Source organism: Leuciscus leuciscus, assembly GCF_965113295.1.
Source record: "Leuciscus leuciscus genome assembly, chromosome: 24".
Taxonomy (NCBI): domain Eukaryota; kingdom Metazoa; phylum Chordata; class Actinopteri; order Cypriniformes; family Leuciscidae; genus Leuciscus; species Leuciscus leuciscus.
In genome coordinates, this window is record NC_138723.1 from 20,228,719 (window position 1) to 20,242,312 (window position 13,594).

Here is a 13,594-nt window from a genome sequence, read left to right on the forward strand (position 1 = left end):
AAGTCAGTCAGAAAGAGGATTTGAGACTATAGTTTCTCATTTCTGCAGAGTTTGGAACTACACCATTCTCTAATCTAATTATTGTTTCATTTATGAAGCAGTGCTCCCTTGCAATTATTCTGATATAAACCTGACATGAAGAACATAAACTGAGCATTTTAGATTTCCAGAAAGAGTATTAAAAATGAATTTGTACAAATTTGCTTCATAAGCTTGCAAACAGTTTAAAACAACCCTTAAATATCCAAATTCCATGTCAACTGCCATTTAGCCCTTTATTTCACCTGACGTCTTTACAACAATTTTAAAAAGACTATTTGTTGCATGTTTCTTACTTTACGAAGTACCTTTAAGATGTTCCCTGTTTTTCCAAACGTCAGCTTGCTAGTTTAGGTTGAAAATCCAAATTTCCAGAAAAACACACAGCACCAAGTGCAAGGGTGTTTAAGTCACTAAACTTTTTACAAAAAGTTTTACCAATCAATTCTGACTTTATAACTCGCAATTGTGACCTTTTTTCTCACAATTGCACGTTTATTTCACGCAATTCTGAGAAAAAAGTCAGAATTACAAGATAAAAAGTCACAAATATATCGCAATTCTGACTTTTTCTCTCGCAATTCTGACTTCATAACACGCAATTGCAACTTTATATCACACAGTTCAGACTTTATAACACGCAATTACAACTTTATATCACACAGTTCAGACTTTATAACACGCAATTACAACTTTATATCTCAAAATTCGGACTTTAACTCGCAACTGTGAGTTTATTTCAAGCAATTCTGAGAGAGAAAAAAAATCAGAATTGCAAGATAAAAAAAAATCACAATTACCTTTTATATTTTTCATTCAATGGCGGAAACAAGCTTCCAGGACAAATCTTGGAATACAAAAGAGAGTAATAAATACTAAACCACATGATTTGCTATCTAAAAAATAAATAAATAAATAAATAAATAAGTAGCCTACACAAGTATGCATCAGACATAGAGCCAACAACAAAGAGTATAGGCTGATTAAATTGACGGCTTAAAAATGTAATCCTTAATAGTTTAACTAGGATAACTGTACTAAAAACAACATTGAGCATGTTTCCAAATATAGTATTTCTTATTTCTTTAGGCTACATGGCGCCAAATACGCTTGAGACAGTACGACTAGTTCGAAGGTGGTAACCATAACAACAGTACGCTGCTCGAACACTTGCAGTTTTAAGTGTCAATATCATACGGTTCATAAACAAAACATAAAACATGACAGTATTACAAACTTTATTACAGATTTACATACCACAAAACGATTGTTTTATGCTTAAAATATATATTTAAAATATTGCGTCATTGGAGAAAGACAAAAAATGGGATGTATTCGCAACCAAAAAAAAATGTAGGCCTAGGCCTACTATATTCTTAAAACAAAAAGTTGACTCCGCGGAAAGTCGTCATTGTGCTATAATTTAACACTGCAGGCAAATCTGTTTTTATTTTCCCAAACTCTGCTCTGATAATGTGCGATAATCTTAATATAAACAGAAATGTCAAACTGGAAAAAGTTCAGAATGTCAGATAAAACATTTACTGAGCAATATATTGTTTCAAAACTGACCAGTTATAAAGTAAAATAGATGGGCTATGATCTTGTACTACTCATTAAAAGACATATGTAATACTCATTAAAAGACATTTCTTTGCTCAACAAAACATTAGCGATAACAAAATATACCCCAATTAAAATTCTAAACATGAATTTTACATGCGTATATTTTGCGCGTTGTGAATATGAAGAAATAGTCAAGTATCGATACAAAATTGCAAAACGCCCTTTAAATCCCAACAACAAAAAATGTCGACACAAAAATTACCACCACATTTCACAAGTCCAAACGCATCATCCACCATAAATTCATCCACAAAGACGCGCTCCCCAAACAGCACGGCATCTTCTACAGTCTTTCCTCTCTTCCTCCCTCCTTCTATCGCACTCGTTCTCTTCCTCCTCCTCCCTCCCTCCCGCTCACTCACGCGCTCTCTCTCTCTCTCTCTCTCTCTCTCTCTCTCTCTCTCTCTCTTTCCCTCACTTTCTCTCTCCCTCTCTGTCTATCATTCTCTCCCCTCAGCCCTCGGCCAGTCTGTATGAATAATGTCCTGCCTTTTGTAATGAGAGCGAGAGGGGGAAAAACAGGCTGGAGTGTTCGCCCGCTCCGCGCTCTGACATTGAAAATGAATGACAGCTTACCTGAATGCCAATCTTCATCAGACTGACACCAGGCTGACAACACAAGCCTATACTCCCCTACACAAGCCGTGACGTCTGCCATATCAGACCCCTCCCACCATCTCCCCCCTCCTCTCTCCCTCTCTCTCTCCCCGTACCCCTCTCTACCGAGTGTAGACCTGCTCCACGCCGCGGTTCCTCTTCCACTGCCATTATTCCGTGCCGTATACCGAACACCCCGGGCCCTGCACGCGCATCTCCGGTTCATTAACGGTGGAGCCCGCTGGCCCCCTATCGACATCAAATGAGACCTACATTCGGCTGCAGGTCGCCTTGGCTGTTAGTAGTTGGAAAGCAGAGGAAAAATAGCCTACACTGTAAAAAAAAAAAAAAAAAAAAAGATTACATGATCAATAAGTCAGGATACTAAATGTTTTTACATTAATTCAACTTTTAAGTTATAGGCTACGAGATTCAACTCATTTTGTTAAGTCAGTTCAATGTAATTTAAGTTTAAATGACTTACACAGCCAAGTTGATTGTAGCCAACTTAAAAATTGAAGGCAGCACATTTTTTTACAGTGTTATTTGAGCAAGAAGAAGAAAAGCCGTTTGGTCAAATCCTAAATGTATATTTAGTTATTCTCCTAGAAATTGAACCCATAGTCTATGAGCTAAATTGCAGCTGAGAAAGGCTACTCTGGATAAATTATGCCATATGAATTCCCATAGGCTAAAGGGAGCTAGCATATAGTTCCTGTATAGAGACAACAGTGATATTACCAAGAGAACGTGTCATCAATATTAAATAATTGTACAAGTTAACAATTGTAAACATACATTTGCAAGGAGATCATTGAGAAACAGAGAGAGAGTGAGATCATTGAGAAACAGAGAGAGAGAGAGAGAGAGAGAGAGAGAGAGAGAGAGAGAGAGAGAGAGAGAGAGAGAGAGAGAGAGAGAGCTTGTGAGGCAACGTAAATGTGTACATTTTGGTACTAGTATGTATGCCCAGTATTCAGAAAAACTACATCTCCCAGCATACTGCTCGCCAGATACTACAACCTGATTGGTCCATTTGCGACACAGGAAGTGTAGAGATAAACAGAAGCGACTGGGTTTCCATGGAAATATTTTAGACTTTCTGCAGCATACATCTGGGCGTCAATCAGTATATTATTTAGAAATTACTTAGCTGGTTTCATAATTTGGTGGTTTTATTAGGTAAATATACAAACTGCTTAGCCGTAAAATGTTTATAATGAATTAGTGTGCTAGTTTAAGCACGTGATTTTGATGAACTGCAGGTTTTCCACCGTTTACTTCGTAATATGCTAGTGGAACTGATTAAAAACAGCAAACTAACAGTATATTTCTGCTAATAGCATTTTGAAGAAGTACGCGCCACGTGGTTTGCTTTCATAACATCGACTTGATATAACGTTACTTCCAGACTTGGCGGATTTAGCGCGCGCAGCCACCATAAACGCTGCCTAAAAGCAAAAGATACTTCTCTCGTCCAGGGCAGGCACACGCAGCGTGAGAGGTGAGGATGGCCGATGTGGTGTTGGGCGTTGGGACAGGTGTGTTTATCATTGCTTTAACCTGGATAGTGACTCTCGTGCTCGCCATCGTTCTGTCGCGCGCAACCGGCCCAACGAAGTAAGAACGTAACGTTACTTCTATGTTTTCGACACAGAACTTGCATCAGCATTGCTCTGTAGTGTTGTATCATGAATAATCACGATGTTATTGCCTCACCAGGATAGGGATTATCCCTATATTTCTTCTGGCGCTCACCATCACACTGGTTTTAGTCTTTTTCCCTCGCGCATCTGAAGTTCCCTCGCCCGAGAGAGCAGTTCAGGTGAGTACATCGTAGATTTATCAGTCATTAACATATACTCAGGCCACTTTATTGGGTACATCTTTATTGTACCGGGTTGGACCCCTTTTGCCTTCAGAACTACCATAAATATACGTGGCATAGATTCAATAAGGTCCTGGAAACTTTCCTCAGAGATTTTGGTCCATATTGACATGATAGCATCAGTTTCATGAATCTCCTGTTCCACCACATCCCAAAGGTGCTCTATTGGAGATCTGGTGACTGTGGTAGACATTTGAGTGTAGTGAAATTTAATTAATAGTGAGATTAATTGAGCTTTGTGACATGGTGCGTTATCCTGCTGGAAGTAGCCATCAGAAGATGGGTCATAAAGGGATGGACATGGTCAGCAACAATACTCAGGTAGGCTGTGGTGTTTAAAGGATACTCAGTTGGTTCTTAGGGGCCTAAAGTGTGCCAAGAAAATATTCCCCACACCATTACACCACCAGCAGCAGCAGACTGAACTGATGATACAAGGCAGGATGGATCCATGTTTTCATGCTGTTAATGACAAATTCAGCCCCCTACTTCTATTGTCCAATTTTGGTGAGCCCGTGCAAATTGTCGCTCGCTGGATATTTTCTCTTTTCCGGACCATTCTCTGTAAACCCTAGAGATGGTTGTGTGTGAAAATCCCAGTAGATCAGCAGTTTCTGAAATACTCAGACCAGCCCGTCTGGCATCAACAACCATGCCACGTTTAAAGTCACTGTTCTTCCCCATTCTGATGCTCGGTTTGAACTTCAGCAGATCGGCTTGACCATGTCTACATGCCTAAATGCATTGAGTTGCTGCCATGTGATTGGCTGCTTAGATATTTGCGTTAACAAGCAGTTGAACAGGCGTACCTATAATAAAGTGACCGTACAATATTTCCGGAATTCTCATATACTTGCTAATTTTTTTTAATGAAAAGTTCATGTACGAGTGATTTGATAATTTTGTAAGCTTATTTAATTCTGATATTCATGCTTGAATAGTGTTAGGTGCACTGTTCAGCTCTTTGTGTGAGTTATATTTGAAAAAAGACGTGCTAGTTTATCTCTCCTCAACAGCAGACAAGCACAAACACAACAGTTTTTTCCTAAAGTCTGTCTTTGCCAAAACCAGCGCTCTGAGCTGCCAAGCCACCCTCTTGTCTGCACAAACAAAAACCGAACCATTTACCTTTCAGTCTTCGATAGCAGAACGGAAACATGTTGACTGAATCAAACATTCTCTTGTTTTCAACCTAAAATTATTGTATTACCCCCTGCTCTCAGCTTGAAAAAGATTACATTTGTTTTGATTCATTTGAGATCTCACAGGTTGCATAGTGTAGTTCAATTCGGTAATGTCTTGCAAAAGATGTTCTCAGATTTACAAATCAGGTTTGAGGTGTCAGGTTATATTTTCTGATGTCAACAAGCACCTTTTTGAAATCATGTGTGTTTGTGTGTATGTTAGTTTTAATCAATTTAGTAATGAATATAAGGTCAGAAAGATAAATTGAAAAACAAAACATGATACAATCTCCATCATTGTGCCACAGTGGCTTCCTGTTATAACCAAGTCTCTCATTTAGTTAGTTCTATAAGCATGCATGTAGTGTCGTTCGTTGTGCTAGACTCTGATTTGTGCATAACGCCAAATCCATGTTACACCCATTGCTGATTTGCTTGCAGCGGGTATGACTAGATAATAGTTTTTTTCTTGATAGGTGACAGTGTGTTGTATGAGAAACTGGTTACCCCTCGCTGTTGTACAAAGGAATAATATCACAGTGCCAATTAGGCCGGCCCCAAACAGGAGCTCACTGTCGCACATTCGATACCACATTAATAAAACATGGCCTCTGCTCTGTGCTTCGCTAGCCAGCTAATTGGCAAATTAGAAAGTGAGATGCGTTAAACGAGAGAACACTGCATTCGCTGGAGACAGAGCCCCCTCCCACATACACATGCATAGACACACACAAAGACATCTCTCTGTCTGTAGTTTAATGTAGGTTGTGGCCTCTCCCATGATGTAGGCCTCATACTCTAGTTCAGGTCCGTAGGGATGTAGAGTGTCATTAGTATTCAACACTATCACCCTGTTCAGCTTTAATTCTAACATGGAGGAAAAACAGACCGCAGAGTAAGAAATAATGGCAAGAAAAAAGTTATAGTTTTCTGAGAGTATGCTAAAATAAGGGTGAATCAAAAACTATTAAATTACGGATACTGATTTATATCTTTATATAAACATTTTGTCTTATATTGTAGCCTATATTAAATATAACATATGATGTCAGTCTATTTATCAGGTATTACCATAGATAGATTTAGTTTGCATGCATTAAATGTTTTATATTTCTAGTTTATATTAGATAATAGTTTTCTATTTTAATATACAGGGAGGGCCATTTATATGGATACACTGTGGTGGCATGGGAGTGGTTGGTGATATTGAGGTCCTGTTTGTGGCACATTAGTATATATGTCATGGTCACCACCCATCTTGAGGAGTTTGCCCCCTCACATGTACTGGTGTGCCACAAACGGGACTTTGGTGTCACCAGCCATTCCCATGTTGTTGCGGTGTATCCATATAAATGGCCCACCCTGTATTTTTATGCCTGTGCTGACAAAGCAAGCCAGTACTCCAGTTTTCAGTCACATGATCATTCAGACATCCTTCTAATATTTCTTATTAAAATCAATGTTTTAAACAGTTGTATTTTTAGTTTCACACTGTTCTCAAGATCATTTTGGTAAAAATGCTGTCTTTATGGCACTTTAATAGTGTCTTGTTCTGTGTTAAATGGTCTAGTGAGATGCCTCAGGTTGCAGTCAGAATTTCTTAAAAGAACCCTGCTGACCTCTAGTGGAGAAAAGCAGAACATACTAAATGTATTTCATGTTAATTAAAAAATATTAATGGACACATCAAAGCCCTCATGGCTTTAATTACTTTCCAGTAACTGTATAATATGTTGAATAATTCACAACGTAAGCCTGTGATGTTTTTCAGATAGTGGATATGTTCTTCATCGGCCGGTACGTGCTCCTGTCCTTGGTGAGTGTGGTCTTCTTGGCAGCCCTGTTCATGTTGCTGCCCTTACATTTCCTGGAGCCCGTGTATGCCAAGCCCCTGAGAACACACTAGACCGTGAGGCTTCATGTGCCAAACTCCTACAGATATCCCAAAGCAGGGCGGCCAACCTGGCAATTCAACGAGCCCCGCTTGAGATGAGAGGACAGCAGAAGGTTCCAGAGCTTTTGTCTTTCTGTCCAAATCAGAGACGTCCACATCTCTCTGAGAGCACAACATAGACTGGCCTGCATGCAGCATGTGCATGGCAAGTGTTTTTAGGAGGGTGTGGTTGGGTAAAGTTTTTTTTATGTACAGTTTCAATGTTCAATGTGTAATCGAAGAACTTTTCCTGTGTGTTGCAATTTCGTAATTTTGTGTATTTTACTGTTAAAAAGAATACAGTCTATTTTTCTCAAACTTCCAGTTTGTTAATTTCTTCAGTTATTGGAGTTTGCTTAGGAAGCATCACTATTACTATTGCTCTTAGGATTACGTTTTTTCGAAAACCCCATAACCTTGAGTATTAAGCTGTGATTGGATCGAGTCAATGGGTAGCAAACAAGAACCAGATCTGTCAAATTTGTGAATGAATCCTTCATGAGTCTGAATTATGAATTAACTTGATCAAATGATTCATCAAGTGAAGTGACGAGACATGACGTGAAGGCCAAGTATTGTGACTCAGGCTACTCGGAATTTGTCGAAATATGCTTTTGCTTTCTATCACAAATGTTTTTGTGTTTCCCCAAGACTCTTTGCATTCGCTTGCAAAATATTCGCATTTTCCCAAGAAACCTTGAGTTCGCTCGCAAATTTTTTTTGATTTTCAGGGGAACGCAAACGTTTTTCCACGACTGACCGATGAAAATGCAACATGAAATCTTGTTACTTGAGAGAACTGGAATTCTTTGACAATTTGCAGTTTAATATTATTTAATATGAATCAGATGTATCTCAGAAATATTATTGGATGATTTGGACATATAATTGACCTAGTCTGTCTAACTGCATCACAACGGCATACATTTTACACTGCAGAAGGCACTTGAGCCATTTTAAGTCATAATCAGTGAATATTTTTGGTGCCTTCAATGCACTGAGTTCACATTCTAATCCATTAATTGATAATCTGCAAACTCGAATTTCTTTCACGGCTCAAACCAGACAAATTAAATTTTCTTGGTCCCATATTGACATGCAAATTTTGGCCTTATGGAAGCATTCTTTAAGACACTGTCTCACTCTCCGCACAATACCACAAAGACGAAGGGAGCAAAGTTGGGCGGTCCAACAAAGCTTCAAGCTGTGAAAGTTGATTATTTTGTTCTTAACAAGGCGAATACTCCGTGTGGGCCCTTTGTTGCCTCAGACGTTTACTTTCATTTTCATAAATCTCTCTGGGAGGCAAACTTCACAAGGGAGATGGACGTCGATATTGCTTATTATTTTCACAGGCGTGTTGTATGTGCATCCTTACAGCATGAAGACAAAAAATAACAAGCTCCAAACCTGATGTAAAACATGTTAGTTGATCAAATGTGTGTGTCAAATCAAACATGACAATAATAGTCCACTGTAGAACCTACACATTTGTCCATTACAAAGCAAAGAAAAGCAGCAAGTTGAATTAGCGGTCATGCTGAAAAACTTGGAATATCCTGGAAATCATCCCATATGCTCATATATCCGGAGGTTCTTATACAGGGAGATTGTGGGAATGTGAGCAAGAAGCGAGGCGAGGCCGTGTCTCAGTTGCGCTAGCTCTCACCCTTAAGGTCTTCGTGCGATCCTCATTTAAAAGTGGGGAGTCCGGCAGGACGTGCAGTGAAATTCCAACCAGTGCGATGAAAGAGAATCTAATGAATCAAATCCAATCCTATTAGTTCCGGCCCACATCGCAACACTGAGGCCTTTCTGCAAGCTGATCGCCGGAGATCTACCAGAGCTTGAGAAACAGGGTACCGGACGGATGGACTGGTACATAAAATGGTTTGTGTAATCAAACCAAAGGATCACAGACACACTGAACGCCTTCAACAAGTGTGATATAATAACATACAAGATGCTTAACCTTGATTTTCTCAGAAAAGAATCATTTTGAAAGGTGCCATTTTAGAAGCTCTTCTAAAAACCAATGTGTTTATAGAAGGTTTCCAAAGTTTGAAGTCATGTAAATACTGCATCATTTATGATAATCAATGTTATAGTTATCATGTGAAGTAGGGACAATGGAAACAAGGAAGCTCTGAGCCGTCTGCATGGAAGAAGTGACATTACATAACAGATTCGCTAATGTACCGCTCTGTAATCGCTGACTGCAACCACACTTGACTTATTTTTGTTTCTTTTCAATTTCTTCCTGTCCTTCTCTCTGTCATTTTCCTTATCCCTTCTTGTTGTCCGTGCTGGTAAGTGACTCTCTCTCTCCAGGGAGTGGGAAAAACGGCAGAACAAAGCATCGAAGGGAGCAGGGCTCATTGGGAGTCTGAGCTGGAGGCTTTGTAGGGCAGCCAGCTGGACATACAAAGAGAGTAAGAACGAGGGAGAGAGAAAGAAAGCAAAAGGGGGATGCAGAGCCGGAGAGGTGTAAGAGCGGCCCAGGATATGGATGTGGGTGCTACCGAGGCTCGCGGGAGAGGGGGAGGGATGAGGAGGGGAGCGGGGTGAACACTAGATCCTGCTTTGTGATCCAGTCAAGCAGAACTTTTGCCCTCACACCCCTGGCCTTCTATTCTCCATCTCTGTGCTCCACAAGCCCACCCTTCACCCCCGACTCCATCCCTGAGAATTTTTCATCTAAACGGTGTTGGATAAATGTTTCTCGTATAATTTGTTCTTTGGAACCTGTGAAGGAAAATTGTGCAAGTCTATCAACACAATTCCTGTTGGTTGTTGTGGGATGCAAAATGTCTCAGGTCATTCGGTGTGGGGTCAGGTGAGGTCAAATGTGGAAGTCAAACTAAATAAGATGACTTTGATTAACTTACAGTAAACTAAAATATTAGAATTGTGTTTTATGGATGTGCAAGGGGTTGGAAAATAAAGACATTTGATTATTATTATTAGTAATATCTTTATATGTATATATATTATTTGTATATTAAAATAAAAAAGAACTATATCATTTACATTTTTTTATTCACAACAATAGAAAATATTTGTTGTGAATATGGCAGCAAACATTTTCCTGAATTTTTTTCATTTAAATTTGTATGTTGTATTGTTACTCAAGTGAATCAATTAAATAATAATTGAAAAAACAATCCAGCAAGGATGCATTAAATTGATAATAAGTGTCAATAAAGACATTTATAATGTTACAAAAGATTTTAAAATAATTGCGGTTTCTTTGAAATAGTTTTCAAGCTATTTAATGTAATAGTTCTTGAAACTATTAATCAGCAAAACTTGCTTCTATTTGAGAACCAAATCAGCATATCAGAATGATTTCTGAAAGCTCATGTGACACAGAAGACTTAAGTTTTTACCCGTCAAATGGGTCCTCAAAGACTTGTTTTTTTTTTCTCTATCTATTTTTTTCGTCTCGATCTTTCTCTTTAGGGAGATTAGTGCAGTCTCCATCCTCTTGCACTGAAAATTAAGGCACAGTTTAAGGGTCAGCGTGAGCTGGAATAGCCCTTTGTGGGGACATTCTGACACCCCATGGAGGACTGAAGCGTGGCCTCTTTTGGGCACTGACCAGGGTCACTTGACATGACCCGCTACCTGGTAGGGGGTACAGTGAGAAGTGATCATTAAATGAACAATTGACTAGTCTTTGATTCCAAGGTCATATTCCAAGGTTTGCAATATGGGTGGTCAGTGAAATCTGAAAATGGTAAATTTGGTTTAGGAACTTGTTCTACATAAAATTCATTGCTCATTCATTCAAGATTCATTCATTCTGAAAAGCAGCTGAATTACAGTAATGCACTTACAATGAAAGTCTATGGGGACTTTCGTTTTATGTTTATTTTTAGGTATAACTTTCTTTTTATCTGCCCTCAAATAGTGAGTTTTGATGAATATTCTGTCCATTCTTTACAATATAATGAAAGTGAATAGGGCTGTATCATAAAAGAGACTTGTGTACTACAATTAAGTCTTCTGAAGTCTAATGACAGCTTTGTCTTGTGAACAAATTAAAATTTTAATTGTTATTCACAACATCCGCTCTAGGTCTCCTTGACATGTTCAAGAGAGAAATAGTGATGTCATTCTTTTTAAACAGACATACCACTTTCATAAACTACCAAGTTCATAAAGAGATAAAACTAATCCATATGAATTCAGCAGTTTAGTCCAAATTTTCTGAAGAGACACGATCACTTTATATGATGAACATATTAAATTTAGTCTTTTATTCACATATAAACATTCATCAACTCACACATCAGTTGTGGTAAACAGAAGCTCAAGCATGTTTGCTTGATGTGTGAGAACCAATGAGGTTCTTTCTCTTGTTACGCAGCACGTTTGAGCTTCAGCAAGAACCAATGAAGTTTGTTTCAATCAGGTTCGGTTGAGCTTCTGTTTATGTTCAATGATCAATGTTTAAAGGGGTGGTTGAGTGTGATTTCACTTTTCTAACTTTAGTTAGTGTGTGATGTTGCTGTTTGAGCATAAACAACATCTGCAAAGTTACAACGCTCAAAGTTCAAAGCAAAGGGAGATATTTGCTTTTAAAGAAAACGACTACAACAAACGGCTGGTTGGGACTACACGACATTCCTCTCGGGTTAGTGACATCACTAACCCTAGAATTTACATAAACCCCGCCCCCGGGAACACGCAGTCCATGTTGAGAAGAGGAAAAGTTGTTGTATAAGAGTACATTTGTGAGTCAGCTCAAACTTTAGCATCCATCTTTTCACATGCAATAGAAAGTCACTCTGTGTGCATCTCACAACAGTTCCTATATGAGCAATTTATAGATTTATCATGACAGAATATCCTAATTGAAGATAGTTAACTCCACATCAGCAACATAAATTCATCAACTAACCATTCAGAGACGTCCTGTTGCATTCTACATGTTGTCACTTCTTCTTGAGTCTCTCCATCCTTATCTGACTCCGTTTAACATTAAAGGCAGAACAGTTTCTGTCATTTTAGTGTGTCTGCGTGAGGTATCAGCAGCTGCTAACAGACACGAGCTCTTGAAACCCCGCCCTCTGCAGCAGCTCATTTGCATTTAAAGGGCCAGGCACAAAACGGTGCGTTTTTGCAAACCCTCAAAAAGTGACAACTTTAACTTGCTATATAAAAATATCTGTGGGGTATTTTGCGCTAAAACTTCACACACACACTCTGGGGACATCATAGATATATTTTACATCTTGTGAAAAGGGCATTATACCACCCCTTTAAATGTGAATAAAAATCATATAAACCGATCAAGTCTCTTCAGAAAATCTGACTAAACCACTCAATTCATTTGGATTAGTTTTATGATCTCTTTATGACCGTTGTAGTTGCATAGCTATAAAGGGACAGAAGGCTCTCAGATTTCATTAAAAAGATCTTCATTTGTGATCCAAAGATGAACGAAAGTCTTATGGGTTTGGAACGACATGAGCGTGAGTAATTAATGACAGAATTTTCATTTTTGGGTGAACTAACCCTTTCAGCTTGAAAGCTCCATTTTCCTTTTTGGTGTTTCCCAGAATAGTCATAGAGGTTTTGAATTACATGAGGGTGATTAAATGGTGACAAAATATTATTATTATTATTTGGTAGGCTACACTATCCATTTAAGAGCACCAACAACATTGAAAGTGCATTTTAAGGTCAAAATACAACTTTCGCCCTATTCGCAGAAACTGGCTGACAATTTGAGTAAGAACAATAGTATTGTACAAGCTTTAATATTCTATCAGTCCGTATTCTTACAGTCTTAAATAAATTGGGATATCTGTGGAATTAAACCCCGATCAGGTCAGGTCTGTTAACTCAGCATGTTGCTTCTGTTCTTCTATGCTGAAGCAGCAGGAACACAAGACCAGACTGCATGAGACAAATTGCTTTCTCAGTCCCATTTGATTCAACCTCTGTGATGAGTGGAACACATACTGTGCACGCAAAGAGGAACAAATTTCTCCCTTTTTGCTTTTTGCTTTGTGAACAGTGAAAAATCTTTGAACATATGTGAATCAAAAAGGAAGAAAGGAAAAGAAAAGGCCTACATCTTTTCTCATTCTCTTTGCTACTCAGTAATCAAATTCAACTAGGTTTCTGTTGTCCAATAATTGAAATGTTTAAGTGTGAAAATCGAAATGATCTCCACTTCGAGCGAAACGTCTTCACTTCGACAAATGAGAACGTTCCAGTTGCATTAGCGATTCGGTCCGCTCACCTCTCCTCTTGGCGTAAAATAGAAATTGTGTTGAGAAAGTGAGAATCCCCTCAAACAAAAGCCGTCCCTTT

General features: G+C 38.7%; 2 protein-coding genes across 5 annotated transcripts in view; one reads left to right on the top strand and one right to left on the bottom strand.

Moving 5' to 3' along the window:
- Positions 1–2,309, bottom strand: part of LOC309489469 (homeobox protein PKNOX2-like) — a 75,480-nt gene extending 73,171 nt beyond the window's left edge. Inside the window, exon 1 of one of the 2 annotated variants that reach the window (XM_082158266.1) lies at positions 2,242–2,309. The gene's annotated coding sequence lies outside the window, so the exon portion shown is untranslated. Of the gene's footprint in view, positions 1–1,867; positions 2,216–2,241 lie in introns of those variants that run through there. The other variant, XM_082158267.1, reaches the window with a different exon arrangement.
- A 1,016-nt stretch (positions 2,310–3,325) lies between these two features.
- tmem218 (transmembrane protein 218) lies at positions 3,326–9,873 on the top strand. Of its 3 annotated transcripts, none has more exons than XM_082156930.1 (4): positions 3,326–3,444; positions 3,674–3,882; positions 3,985–4,087; positions 7,106–9,873. In XM_082156930.1, the coding sequence occupies exons 2-4, from the start codon at positions 3,773–3,775 to the stop codon at positions 7,238–7,240; spliced, it is 348 nt and encodes a 115-aa protein (XP_082013056.1). In that variant the 5' UTR covers positions 3,326–3,444; positions 3,674–3,772; the 3' UTR covers positions 7,241–9,873. The 3 variants fall into 3 exon arrangements, with proteins under 3 accessions (XP_082013056.1, XP_082013057.1, XP_082013055.1); XM_082156931.1 differs by having other exon boundaries at positions 3,744–3,882; XM_082156929.1 differs by having other exon boundaries at positions 3,326–3,882.
- The last annotated feature ends 3,721 nt before the right edge of the window (positions 9,874–13,594 follow it).